Source organism: Balaenoptera acutorostrata, chromosome 20 (assembly GCF_949987535.1).
Source record: "Balaenoptera acutorostrata chromosome 20, mBalAcu1.1, whole genome shotgun sequence".
In the NCBI taxonomy this organism is placed as follows: Eukaryota; Metazoa; Chordata; class Mammalia; order Artiodactyla; family Balaenopteridae; genus Balaenoptera; species Balaenoptera acutorostrata.
Window position 1 is genome coordinate 54704019 of NC_080083.1, and position 13557 is coordinate 54717575.

Below are 13557 nucleotides of genomic sequence, written 5' to 3' on the forward strand. Positions count from 1 at the left end.
CTTCCTCGAGCGAGGCCACCTCCACTCCAGAGCGTCTGGGTGCTCCCTGGGTGGGTGCGTGCCTGCAGCGGGGAGATAACCTGGATGCCACAGCGCCACAGGGCTGGGCCCGGGACGGGACTCTCCCCACACGCCCAGGGAGTTAGGAGGGGCCTGGAGCTACACCAGGGCTCACAGTCGCTGCCGCTGCCGAGCTGTAGGACCCCGGGGTAGAAGCTGTCCGTGTCCTCACCCTGGAGTATGTTATGGTAGCCAGCAGGGGGGAATTAAGCTTGCTAACCCGCGGATTTTGAGACGAGAGGATCATCCCAGATTATCGAGGTGGGCCTGATGTAATCATGAGGGTCCTTCTGAAGAACTGGTGGGTTGGACCCCTCAGGGCTGGGGGCTCAGGGCAGAGAGAAGAGAGGGGGCAGGTAAGGTGGGACTAGGACCCATCCAATCCCACAGAGGCTTTCTTTTTTTAAATGAATGAAGTGACTTTATTGAAACACTCCCTGTTTATACACTGACACAGCTGCATGCGTTTTTCTCCTGCTATCACGGAACGTGGAGCTTTGATTTGTACACAGGTGCCTTCCTCAGGGAAGATGTCCCACCCCCAGGGAACAATTTGCTTCCTGTGCGGGCTCTTCTCTCCTACAGAGCCTCACAGGTCAGTGGCACTCACACCCCAGGAATGGGCACCTGACCCAAGGAAGGCCAGTTACAGCCCTGCCCTGGGGCCCCTAGGCCGGGCTCAGGGGCACCCAATGAGGCCTGGGCGTGTTGGGAAGCTGGTCTGGTGGGATGACCCTGCCCAAGCCTGGGCACAGTGTCCTGGAGCTCCCCGGAGGACTAAGCTTTGTCTGTCACCTCGGTGGTCCCTTCTCAGTGGGCAAGAATCAGCATCTGTCCCTCGCCACCCAGAGTCCTGACTCGTACCCCTGGGGATGTGCTCTGGCGACCCACCTACCTCTCTGCATTTGGGCAAAAGCTAATCTTCTCTTAGTTTTCCTAGCGAAATTCCCTTCCAGAAAGTCTGTTCTCACTCTGCCGGGAGGGGTGCGTGGGAAGGAATTGACGACTGAAGGCAGTCAGACGGGTCCCCGCAGCTGCGGGCAATCTGTTGCCTGAAGTCCCAGAAGCTCGAGGTTTTTCCTCTACGTTGTGCTCAGGGCTTCTGATTCGAGCTGAGGCAGCTCATGAGAAGCCTCCCACTTTTATCGGTGTGTCTGGGGAGCCAGAGTCAGAGCAGAGAACGGTGGGTGGACTCGAGGGACAGTTTCCCCAGGCCTTGGTGGGACCAGGGGCATCTTTCCTGCCTTACCCCGGCTACCCGGCTACGTGTGTGCCCCATCAGATGAGGGCTGTTTCTCTGGGCTGTTCTGTGCCTCTTCTCCACAGGCTGCAGGTGTGACAGCACTCAGTAGGTTGCCCCAGGTGAGCCCAGGTCACCTAGATGGAGCAGAGTCAGGGTGTCCTCAAAGCTCTCCTGTCACCCACTAGACTGACATTTCGTGATTTCTGCCCACCGAGGGCCAGTCTCCTCTATGATAAATGGCCTTACCAGCACCTCCTTGCGTCACTTTCCTGGGAGGGTCCCCTGGGTGGGAATCTGTGCTGGGCTGCCTTGGTCAGAGTAGCTGGGAGCCCTCTCAGGGCTGGGTGGGGAGAGTCCGGGACCCCTCCACCCCAAGGTGGAGGCACTGGGGCTCCTGCCCTCCCGCACCTGCACTGGGCTCTTGCACCTGGAGAGACCCTGGCTTCACTTACTGCAATAACCCCACGGGCCTCTCCCTGCCCACGTGTGTCTTCTTTGCTACTGGTAGAGGCTCAACGTTACCCGACCCCCAGGCTCTCCAAGCCCAGCCATAGGTGTGCTGGTTCTGCTTTCACTCTGGTTGTCCTCATGGGCCCCACAGCCCAGTCTAGAGGCCTCAGAGTCCCAGTTTCCGCAGCTCAGGCCCGCCCAGCCTGTCTCTACACCTTGGCTCAGGCCGTTCCTCTGCCTTCATCTCCTGTCTGAGTCCTCCCTCCCCCAAGGCCCCGCTAGTCGCCCACTCCACGAAACCCTCCTGCTGACTGTGATGGCTCCCCCCTGAGCCCCAGGTTGCCTCGCTGGGCCGGCACGGTCACAGGGCCATCAGGGCCCCTTCCCATCTCTCCCACTTTGCTCCTTTAGGCCAATGACCATGTTGTAATAGGGCCTCAACTGCTCTCCCAGGAAGGACACTATGTAAATAACTGCTCATTCAGTTCTCACAACCACGCAGAGGAGGGTGGTGTCATCCCCAGGTTTTGGTCAAGCAAACTGAGGCCCCGAGTTTGAGTTCCTCAAGGTCCCAAAGCTCGTGCCCCTCACAGCCGGTGATGCACTTGGCTGGTTCTCTGAAGGCACGTGAAGGTGATGAGAAGGACCTGGATGCCTCAGCGCTGCAGGTTCTCCCGCTTCGCACCCAACAGCATCACCCCCGGGGGCTCATTAAGCCACAGCGCTGGGCTCCACCCTTAGAGGAGGTGGGGTAGGGCCTGAGAACTGGCTTTTCTAACAAGTTCCCAGGTGATGTTGGTGCTGCTGGTCGGGGACCACATGTTGACCTTAAGCTGCTAATTAACAACGTGTGTCACTTTCTTTGGGGCCAGGCTGGTGCCCTTCCCAAGCTGAGCACGTAGCTCCCCGTGTCTCCCGCAGCCTCATCGCCAGCCCCAGAACAGGGCCCGGCACTTGTTGACAGGCGGATGGGTCATGTGATGCTGGGTGAGTGAGAGAGAGGGACAGCGACAGGAGGAGCTGAGCCAGCCAAGACTCCAGTGACCACGTGAAGCCCCTGGACTGAGGGCGCCGGGCCAGAGCTGCCCAGATGCCATGTCCAGGCTGGGAATCCAGCCAGGCGCTGGCCTCCTGCTGCTGGAAGTACAGCCTTGTCAAGCACGTCCTGGGGTTTCTCCTGACCTTCCCTCCTGACGGCTCTTTAGGCCAGCAATCCTCAACCCTGGCTGCCGGTGAGAGTCACCTGGGAGCTTTAGAAAGTCCCGATGCCTGGCTGCTGGCTGCACCTGGATCAATCGCGTCAGAATCGCTGGCACAGGGCCAGCATCTGACGGGGCTTCTCAGGAGTTCTCCGAGGCTGAGCACCACAGATTGAGAACCTCTGCAGCCTTGGCACTGGAAGCTTGGGAATCCTGGACGCAGCCCTGCCTTCTTGGGCAGCGGGCTCCGCTACCTCCCGGGGCCCACACTCGGCGTCTCATGATGCAGGGCAGATCTGAGCTCTGCCCCCTGCTGACTCATAACGTCTGTGGGTCTCAATGGTCTCACACGTGAAGGAGGAATTACAGGAGGTTGTCTAGGGTGCCTGCAGTCAGAGCACAGTAAGCCCCCACTGTTTGCTCTCACTGCGGTCAGGCCTTCCCCTTCCCGCAGGTGGAGGTCTCTGAACATTTATAATGGTACTACCCAGGGTAAACAATTCCTGAGCACTGCCAATGGACGTATATTTATAAACTGCATTCATGGGTTACTATACTAACATATTATGCATATTATAAAACATTCAACAAAAATAGAAACTTTTAAGGATTGAGATAAAAACATAAATACAAGTTCCCATATTTTCTTCTTGATGCCCCTAGGTGAATGCATCCCACCTTGGGGCACCCTGCTGGAGGGCCCACTGAGAGAGGCGGTGGTCACCAGGGGTCACGAGCGTGGGGCGAGGGGGCAGGAAGTGGGGAGCTGCACACGGGGCCCTGGGGAAGCTCCGGGCGGTGGTGGGGGTCGGTGCTACAGCTCCGAACCGCTGGGGAAGCGGCATCTACGGATGGGGACCGGGGCACCGCGCAACCCGGCGGGATCCTCAAGGGAGGGTTCCGGCCGGGGGGGCCTGGGTCCCGGGGAGCCCGGGCACGGGAACCCGGGGCACAAGGATCTCGGGCGCGAACCTCGGGAGTGAGAGGACTCAGGCCCCAGAGAGTCGCCGGAGCCCGGCTCCGGCAGCAGCCGCGACAGGTCATCCACCAGGTGCCACTTCTCCTGCACTTGCTGGGGCGGAAGCGGGGAGCGAGCGGCCGGTTTACGAGCGGCGCCTCCTCTCACCAGCGGCCGCGGGAGAAGCGGCCGACCTCGCAGTAGCAGCTCCGAGGCCCCGCCCCACCAGTTTCCCCTTCCCCGCCCCCGCTACGGCCCCGCCCCACCGATCTCCCGCCCTATCCCTAGACCCCGCCCCGCCATAGACCGCGCCCCTCCAGATCCCGCCCCAGCCCAAGGCCACGCCCCATCAGGTCCCGCCCCAGCCTGGCCAGAGACCACGCCCCCACCGGAGTGTCACCTCCTACCTTAGCCCAAGCCCACACTCCCATCCATTAAACCGGGTCCCCAAGCCTGAAGCCACACTCCTGTTGTCTGGCTCCCGGCCGGAGGCACCGGTTCTCTCCCTCCACCTTCCCCGCTTTTATCCGCGGCCTGAGGCCACACTCCCGACAGGGTCTTGCCCGCAGTCCGTGACCCCTCCCCAGTCCGGCGGACACTCACCCACACCAGTTGCTTCCGGAGCCCCCGGATGGCCCTCGCGCTGGCCTGGGACTGGGAGACGCACACGGTCAGGACAAGGCTTTGGATAGACGGGGATGCAAGGTCAGTCAGCCTCCTACTTCCTCCTTCCCTACCCCAGTCTCTTAAAAACCACCTCCTGGGGTCTTCTCTCTTCCAGGTTCCTAGACACCGCTTTCTCTCTCCTCTCCTTCCCGCTGGTCGCTCAGCCCCTCTCCTCTAAATGGCAATAAGAATAACAACCGCGGCAGGCTCACAGCGTGTCTGCACCAGGCAACGTGCTTCCTCAGTGGTCACTTAAAGTGCCCGCTTTACAGGTGAGGGCCTGAGGGGGCTGCCCAGGGGCACAGGGCAACCCCCAGGCCACCTGCCCTTGCGACCCTGGCTCCCTGCGACCTTGGGCTCTCCTTGTCTGGTCCCCAGATCCCATGAGACTGGCTGGGGGTGCCCCCTCCCTCGGCCCCTGCTGCCCTGAAAGGCACCTGAGCAGGATGAGGAGGGGGAAGCGGAAGGCGTGGGAGCCCAGGTAGTGCAGGATGCGCTGGCTAGGGGGTGGGAGCCGGAGGGCCACCAGCTCTGGGACCACCTGCCAGGGGGCTGAGTAGTTGGTGAAGAGGCCACAGTCCCATGAGGAGCGGATGCTGGGGAGAGACCGCCAGAGGAGGGCCGGTGTCAGTGCTCGGGTGAGGAGCTGCCGGCCCAGCAGCCTCAGCCCCTCTGCTCCCCTCACCTGCTGACCACATAGCCCAGGGGCGCAGCGGCCAGGAGCAGGCCCAGGATGAGCACCAGCTGGAAGAAGAAGATGGAGCTGGAGGCGCGGAATGGCCGAGGGGACGCCCTGCAGTTCCTCAGCAGGGTGTACTAGGGAGCGAGCAAGGACACAGGGGGCGGTCAGTGCAGTGTGCAGATGGGAGGTGCCCGGAGGGGCAGCAGCAGGTGAGGGCTGCTCTGCTGTTGGCACTCGAGGTGCCCACACAGGTGCGGCCCTGCTCCCTCCCAGCCCCTGAGCCCTCACCTTCTTGATGTAGAAGGTGAGGAAGATGAAGATGCTGTTGAGCAGAGGCAGCAGGGGGCAGTAGAAGAGGCCCATCCAGGTGACCGTCTGTCCCTCCACGATGTCCAGCACGTTCTTGGGCAGCAGGAACTCCTCCCGGTCCAGCCAGGCCCAGAACCGGCCCGAGAACCGCTCCACCAGCAGCCTGGGGGAGGGGAGTGTCCAGGTACCCACCACCCAGAAGTGTGTGGACCTCGTGGGTCCCGGCTGTGGACCATAACACACTCACACGGAAACATGCATGTAGGACTCCTCACCCCTGGCTGTGGCCACTGGCCACCCCCAGACACGCCCACTCCACCCCCGTAGTGTCCCCACGTGGCTCACCTCCTAGGCAGGCTGACAAGGAAGGTGAAGGCCACCATGAGGAGGAAGTTGAAGATGCTGAGTTTGTACAGCTCCTCCCCCACCGAGTCCTCCCAGCACTGGTCAGAGGGGGCGTCTGTCACTACCCTCGGTCCCCAAACGCCCCTCACCCACCCGTTGGGGGACTCTGTGGTCTAGGAGCCTTGCCTGGAGTCTGATGTGATTGCTAAGCTAAAACCCAGGCCTGGAGTAAGATTTGAGCAGACAAAGCCCACAGTCTGGGCTGCCGCTCTGCACAGTGCAGAATGTGATATGAATGGCGCCCCCTGGAGGTGACTGCTGGGTGGGCAACTCTGCCCACAGCCTCCCACAAAGGTGAGACCCTGAGAAGGACGAGGAGATCAAAGAGGTGGGGCTTTGCAGAGGACAGGAGGAACAGGCCCTGATGGAGTCACCGGCCACCTGGTAGTCACATGCGTTGTAGCCGTAGGACTCACAGCTGGTCTTGTTTCTGCCGATGCACAGCACAGTCTGGCCCAGCGAGAAGCAGAACATTCCCAGGCTGGCCAGCTTCAGCACCACACACCTGGGGGTTAGGGGAGGGGGCGGGGACTGTGTCAGGGGAGGAGCCCAGGTACAAGGCACATCTACTTGGGACACAGGTGTGGCTGACATCTGCATGAGCTCAAGTCTCTCCCGGGCCCAGCCCCCTCTAAACCCAGAGCCCAGCATCCTTCCAAACTGCTCCATCCGCGGCGATGTTTCCCAAAGTGCGTTCCCTAGAATCATCGTCTCCAGATGATTCACAGGAGAAAGGTTCTCTTTACATCAGTTTGGGAAACACGGCACAGTCCAGCCATCCTCCCCTCACATCCAGCTTGGAGATTCACAGGCACATACGTGCTTTTATATCATTAACGCAGGTGAGATCTTTCTTCTAAGGACTACTAATGCCCTAGTCCATTTACACTGTCCATATATCACAAACACGTGCATGCATACTCCTGAATAATATGTAACTGGATCACACAGGTAGGGTGGCCTAACCCAAAACGACTGCCTGCACGTTATATCAAAGTGTGGACTTTCTTTCTTTCTTTTTTTTATTTTTTGTCCACACTCCGCGGCATGTGGGATCTTAGTGCCCCGACCAGGGATCGAACCCTTGCCCCCTGCATTGGAAGCATGGAGTCTTAACCACTGGACTGCCAGAGAAGTCCCATGAAGTGTGGATTTTCAAGGCAGATGCACGGCCGGAGCCTGGCTGGGAACAGTGGTTCTTGTGTTGAGGAAGGCAGGGGTGGGTGGGGGCTTATTTTTATCTTTCATCCTTTTGAGCATTTTGAATTGTTTTTTTTTTACCATGTGCACGTGCTATTACCCATTCCAAAAATAAAATTACAAACCAAACACAATCTGCCTCGGAGGGATGCAGAATGGGCTCCGGACAGCTTCTGTGCCAGGGAAGCCCAAGGAAAAGCAGGCCCTGCCAAGTGAGGGGTGGGTGGCAGATGGAAAGAGAACCTGGGCTGGAGCTGGTGTGTGTGTGGGGTCCCGCGGGTGGGTGGGTCCAAGGCAGGACCCGAGTCCTGGGAGAGGAGACAGAGCAGAGCCTGGGGGCAGAGGAGGGCTTGAGTTTGAACCTGCACCCCAGCATGGGGAGCCTCCCTTGGCCACGGCGCTTGACCCTTTCAGACCTCAGTGTCCTCAGCTATCCAGTGGCAATGAGGATGGTCCTAACTTCACAGGTCACGTGAGGATGTCAAGGTGAGGGGTGTAAACCCTCGGGGCACATGGGAGGGAGCTGTGTTCCTAGGTGGGTGATTGTGGTACCCAATGTCCCCTGGCAAAAACAGTCACTGGCTTGCTTTGGATGGTGGGGACTGGAGAACCTTAGACCGGGGCCCCCCAGACTGTGTGTGGGAGCAGCTGCCTGCCTTCCCTTGCACGGGACCCCTGGTGCCAGGTGATAACCAAGACGGGCGGCAGGACACAGCCCTTCAATGCCCTCCACACTCCGTCCCACCTGTCACCCCCAAGGTGTCACTCACCAGATAAGGGTGAGGTTGACCTCAGTGTTGGGAGGGTAGTTTTCCAGCTGGACCAGGAAAACAAACAGCAGGGGACCCAGAAAGTTGACCAGGGCGATGACCCCAGGGGGCAGGTACTGGAGCAGCAGAAACAGGGACTCCTGTGGGAAGAAGCAGATAAGGGGGTGCCACGGGCTGGAGGGCCCCCAGCGGCTCCCCCATCCCCTACGACCCCCTCAAGTGTAACTCTGGTGCAGGCCCGGAATCTGGAAGCCCACGGATTATTCCCAGTGGCAGCATGGCAGCAGGGGGATATCCACAGGTAGAGCCTGTCTGACTTGGTTATGACCTTGGGCAAATTGCTTTAACCTCTGTGAGCCTCGGTTTCCTCTTCTGCAAAGTGGGACCATCCCGTCTCCTCCCCCAGGTCTGGCCAGGATTAAATAAATGCATGTCAGTCGCCTGGCACCTCCTTGTTGTCCTGCGAGTACTTGGTGGCCCAGAAGATAGCACTGATGGCCCCAACCACCAGGAGCCCGATGAGGATGTTGACCCGCAGATAGGTGAGCAGGTGGCAGGCCCTCTGAGCCCGGGTCTGATGCTGCACCATCAGCAAGTGACGCCCCTCCTCCAGCTCCACCTGTCATGGGGGCAGGGGCAGGGGCACAGGCGGGTTAGGGCTGGCCCAGGTGTAAGGCGAGGGGGCTGGCAGACAGCCCCAGGGTCGGTGTGCGTGGGGAGAAAGGCTGCCAGGCTCTAGGCAAGGTTGGGGTGACGCTGAGGCGGGGACAGACGGGCTGGTTTTATCTAGAGCACCCCCAGAGTACCATGCAGGTGAGCGCTCACACCCAGACACGGCACAGCCCCCGCCTCCAGCTGGAAAACCGTGTGTGCACACACACACAGACACGCTCCCACACTCAAGCCACACACTCATACACACAGTCCCACGTGCTCTCACACTCATTCACACTCCCATCTCACACTCATGCACGTCCTCACACACACCTTGAACTCGTTGCTGATCTCATGCTTCTTGATGGTGGCTGCCTCCTGCCCCTGGATGCAGAAGTCCCAGGAAGAGAAGACCTTGGCGCTGAGAGGCGACCTGTAGTCCTGGCCCAGGAACATCTTCTGTGGCAGCCCCTTCACCATCCTGGAGGGGGCAGGAGGCCAGGGCTCAGCCTTGGCTCGGCTCTGATCTGGGGTGGGAAGCCCCAGGCAGCCCTAGGTGCAGCCTTTGGCCTCGGCCTGGGTGGGGGGGGTGGGGACATAGGAGCGGTGGCCCCGCTCCTGAGGTCTGCAGCTGGGGATGCAGAGTTCCGGCCCTGGAATCTCCATTGGCAGGGACTCCCTGCCAGCTTGGGGGTACCACGCCAAGGAGGGGTGATCGGGGAAGACCCCCTGGGAAGGGGTGGAGGCAGGGGCTCTGCTCTCACCGCTGTAGAATCCCACAGAAGCAGAGGAGCAGGCAGGCCAGTGGGCTCAGGAAGTAGGCCAGGCGGATGCTGTATACTGAGCTGCTCTCAGGCCCCGCTCGGTACGTGCCGTAAAAGAGAAAGGTGTTGTTGAAGGCCTGGGGAGGTCAGACGATGACAGCTGAGCCAGGCTGTGTGCTAAGTGTTTTCTTGCTGTTAACACATTAGCTCTCACAGTAACCCCATCAGGTAGGGAATATGAGTATCCCCATTTCACAGAGGCTCAGGAGGGTTAGGCGACTTGCCTAAGGACACACAGCTTGGAAGAAGAGCCAGGACTGGAACACGGGAGCCCGCGCCGTAACCACCCAGTGGCTTCCAGGAATGAGGGTAGGGTGGTGCTTATCCCAGAATCCTGGACACTTTTCCCTTCTTGTCCTTCAAACCCCCACCCCAGCTGGGCTCTGAGGGCCGTGGGCACACGTCCATGGGCCTGGGCTGTGCACAGTGGCCTCTGCCTCTCTCTGACCCCATTGCTGACCCAGCCAGCCTGTCTGTGGAGGACCGTCTCCCTAGAAGCCAAAGTGCCCTTGGAGGGGTGAGGGTCCTCTTAGACTGGGCTTCCCTGAAACTAGATCCCCATGTCCCCCAGCCTCCCTGGTCCATAGCCAGGACAGACCCACTCACCCTGCTGGTGAAAACATTCCAAAGTAGATTGTTGAACTTGGGAACACCAGTCTGGGGTTGGTGGCCACCAGGACACTGGAGGGCTGTCGAGGAGGGAGAGGGGTCCAATAGGGAAGGGTCCCCAAGGCATAGGTGAGACTCCGCCCCTCCCACTCCATAGCCTCCAATCTCAGGAGGCCTGAGCAGGGTCCTGAGGGCACGTCAGGAGGCCTGTCATGCAAAAGGCGAGATCGAGTAGAGCCTCAGGGCTGGACCCAAGCAGGACGATGCCCAGGGTTTGGACACAGAGGGTTGGGGCTGTCCCAGTGGACCAGGCCCCCCAGGGTTCAGGTGGGCTCGGGGGGCACTGTTCCCTCCGTGGGCCAGGCACTCACTGAAGTTCAGAGCAGGTCCTCTGTCAGGGGGGCTGAGCCAGGTCAGGGGCAGCAGGACGAAGCTGGTGGTCAGAAGTAGGGTCAGCAGGTTAAGCAGCAGCAGGAAGCGAAGAAAGGTGAAGTAGGACTGGATTCCGGTGCCAAAGAGGCCTGCGGGGAACAGCAGGTGGGTCAGGAGGCGCCGAGCCGTGGGCCCAGCTGATAACCTGAGGGCTGGGGGGTGTGGGTGACCAGCCTCACAGGGACCTCAGTTTAATGGCCAGTTCTGGAGGCTGGCCTAGCAGTACCTCTAACAGCCACCAGGGGTGCCATCATCCATCAAGGTTTGAAGGGTGGCTCTGGGGGCAGAGGGGGATGTGTGCGGAAGGCGGGGTGGGTTGGTGGGGGTGGAGGGGAGCAATGGCAAGGGGGATAATGCCCTCCTCTGGTTTCTAAACTAGACATTGAGACTCCAGAGACGGGAGGCAGGAGGTGGGGACTGGGGTTCAGGTCCTACCCCCGATCTCGTAGAGAGCCCCCTCCCAGAGCCCACAGCCCCGGGCCAGCCGCCGTGCTGCCTCCCCCAGGCGCCGTCGTGCAGTCTGCTGCCTGTGACGCCACTGCTGCCAGCACGAGGTCTTCACCCCTTCGGGCTCCCGCAGCTGCCTGGGATGGGGTGGTGATGGGAGGGGTCCCTGAGTCACCCAGCATGCCCACCTGGCCAGGCAGAGCAGCGCCCTGGGCCAGGGAGTCTTCCCATTGCTGGTGATTTCCACCCCCCATCCAACAGGTGCATCCTCTCCCCACCCCCACTGCTCCTCCTCCGCTGTGTTCGGCAGGGTGCTCAGGCACCCACCGGATGAAGCGCTTGTCCACCATGGCATAGGGCAGCACCCGCACAGGTTCCTGGGAGGAGCACAGCCGCTCCATCTCCTGCTCCCATAGCTCCTCGCCCGTCGGCTCAGGTTCTGGCTCCCCTGGGGCCTGCACCGACCACTGTCTCAGCATCTCTGTGATGGGGTTGAAGTTGGGGTTGTAACGCTCCCCCTCCTGGGAGGGGATGTGGGGTGGCTGTTGAGTGAGTCTCACGGTCTTGGCCTTGGCATGGCCAGTAATGAAGAGAAGGAATCCTGTTGGAGGAGATCTGGCTCAGTCTCCAGCCACATCTCAAAGCAACGTATGGCCTCAGTTTCCCCATCTGTCAAATGGGGAGAAAGGTCCAAAGGGCTCGGAAAGATGGGACGTCACAAACAAAGCCAAGGCCAGGTGTGGCCACAGTTAAGTGCGGTGGGGCCCAAGGCCCGCTCTGCCCCACCGCAACCCGTTACCAGTGGCCGCAGCCCTTCCCCATCGCCCTCTGGCAAGAGACAATTCCATGTGCTGATTCTCCCATTGGGAAGACCTCTCTGCCGCAAACCCCAGCAGTTCCCTGGATTCAGCATCCTGCAACACCTCGAATCTGGACGTGCTGGGACCTCCTCTGTCTTCTACCTGGTGGTCCAGATCCCGGGACTGGGTCCACCCCGGCCCCCCATGGAACCCAGATGGGGAAGCGTGGCTACAGCCCGCCTGTGGGAAAGGGAGGAAGGAAGGGACCCCTCTGCCCCTCAGCAGCAGTTCTCACCCCTCCCCCGCCAGCTGCCAGCAGCTCCTCGGCCTCAGTTCTCTCTTCCGCCCCCTCACGATCCCCCCTCCCCCCACTATGCACCCAGCTCACCTGGGGACAAGGGACCAAGTCCCCGGAGGAGACCGTCCTCCGACTGGCTCCCGCCACTCCCGGCGGGGCTGCGAGAGAGCCGAGGGGAGGGGTCACATGACAGGAACCCCAGCACCCCTAGCCGTCGCCTCTCCGCACTCCTCTCTCCCCCACCTCCGGCAGTTCCTCCGCGCTCCACTGAGGCCCGCACTTCCTGAGGGGGTGCGGGGCGCCGGCGGGCAGCTGAGAGGCGCGGCGCGTGCGCGCTGGGCGGGGGTCGGGCCCTTCCCCTCCCCACGGGGCACCCGCGGCGTCTGGGCGGAAGGTCTGACCCTGCGGGGCTGCGGTCGGCGGGGCGCGGGCCCCGCCCCTTATCCGCCGGTAGCCCCGGCTCCGCTCGGCTCAGAGGGCGCCATAGTGCAATAACTTAGGGGGTGGGTCCGACCACTTGGGGCTGCTCGATTTTCAGAGGCCGTAGACGTTATTTCTCAACTTCCCGCCTCCGTCTTTGGCACTTAAGCCGAAGCGGCCCAGCGTCTGGCCTATAGGAAGCGTTCAGGAACCGGCTGCACTCATGCCCCGCCCCGGCGAGTTTTCTCGGCCCTTTCTCTCTCTTGGGACCCCCTGGGAGGCCCCGCGGTCCTGTCCTTCCTCCTTCTCCCTCTCCGCCTCCTTGAGGGCCCCCTCATCCCTAACGAGCTCCAGTGGTTTTTCTGCCTCCCCGCCTGCTCCCCCTCCTGCTCCGCGCCCCATGCCAGGCCCCAGGCTGGGTGCTGGTGCTGGGCACACAGTGAGCATAGAGATAGAGACGGGACGGGAGAGGGGGGACGGACTGGCAAATGTACATGTCAATAGGAAGTGGCACATGCTCCAACAGGGTTCAATCCCAGAAGGCTCCCCAGAGGAGGTGACTTTAAAGTTGTGCCTGGGATCATGCAAGTAAAACGTGGCTGGAGCATGGGTGTGCAGGGCAGGGAGTAGTGTTGGGGGAGAGGTGGGGGCTGGGCAGAGCTAGTTCTCCAGGCTGAGGTGCCTGTACCAAGATCCATCCTGAGGTAACGACTCTCTATTTGGGCATCCTGGCTTGGCCCACCTGTCCTCCCCTCCAGGAGGGCCCTCTCCTTCCTTTCTGCCTTCCAGCTCACTTTCACCCTGCCCGCCTCTCAAGGCTTCTCCCAACCAGAAATGGCCCCCACCAGTGTCCAAATCCCACCCTTTTCTCAAACCCAAGGGTGACTCTCCTCTGGCCTGCCGGGCTTTTTTGAGGTCAGGTTTCTAGGTAGAGCTCCCAGGTGGACAAGACTCACACCCTGGCCGATGACACCCTGGGGGCTGACTGACCTCTCGGCCCGTTTCCTCATCTGTGAGCTAGGGTCATTAGTGCCCCCCTCCCTGGCTTGTGGGGAATAACGGAGCAAACAGCAACGGGGACAGCCCCTAAGTGTACCTCCTCTCCTCCCCACCTAGCACACAGGAAGTGTG

The 13557-nt window shown here is 61.0% G+C and overlaps 1 protein-coding gene across 8 annotated transcripts; it reads right to left on the bottom strand.

Moving 5' to 3' along the window:
* Positions 1-127: 127 nt before the first annotated feature.
* On the bottom strand, positions 128-12586 carry TMC8 (transmembrane channel like 8). Of its 8 annotated transcripts, none has more exons than XM_057536611.1 (16): positions 12097-12583; positions 11236-11509; positions 10897-11045; positions 10401-10550; positions 10027-10109; positions 9361-9497; positions 8930-9077; positions 8391-8561; positions 7943-8082; positions 6354-6477; positions 5913-6010; positions 5547-5730; positions 5262-5392; positions 5014-5172; positions 4514-4592; positions 128-1214 (listed from the first exon to the last, which is right to left on the bottom strand). In XM_057536611.1, exons 2-16 carry the CDS (start codon positions 11385-11387, stop codon positions 1203-1205), a joined length of 1917 nt encoding a protein of 638 aa, XP_057392594.1. In that variant the 5' UTR covers positions 11388-11509; positions 12097-12583; the 3' UTR covers positions 128-1202. The 8 variants fall into 8 exon arrangements, with proteins under 8 accessions (XP_057392594.1, XP_057392592.1, XP_007185835.1 ...); XM_057536609.1 differs by lacking the exon at positions 128-1214 and adding an exon at positions 3461-4024 and having other exon boundaries at positions 5262-5320; positions 12097-12585; XM_007185773.2 differs by lacking the exon at positions 128-1214 and adding an exon at positions 3461-4024 and having other exon boundaries at positions 11236-11389; positions 12097-12584.
* Between the last annotated feature and the right edge of the window lie 971 nt (positions 12587-13557).

What these genes read in the sequence shown, in the direction of transcription:
- TMC8 (XM_007185773.2), bottom strand. Translation starts at nt 11,387, where the DNA reads ATGCTGAGACAGTGGTCGGTGCAGGCCCCAGGGGAGCCAGAACCTGAG. An exon ending in GTGGACAAGCGCTTCATCCG is followed by an intron (nt 11,046 to 11,235) that starts GTGGGTGCCTGA and finishes ACCCCATCCCAG; the next exon opens with GCAGCTGCGGGAGCCCGAAG. An exon ending in ACAACGCATGTGACTACCAG is followed by an intron (nt 6,011 to 6,353) that starts GTGGCCGGTGAC and finishes CCCTCTGACCAG; the next exon opens with TGCTGGGAGGACTCGGTGGG.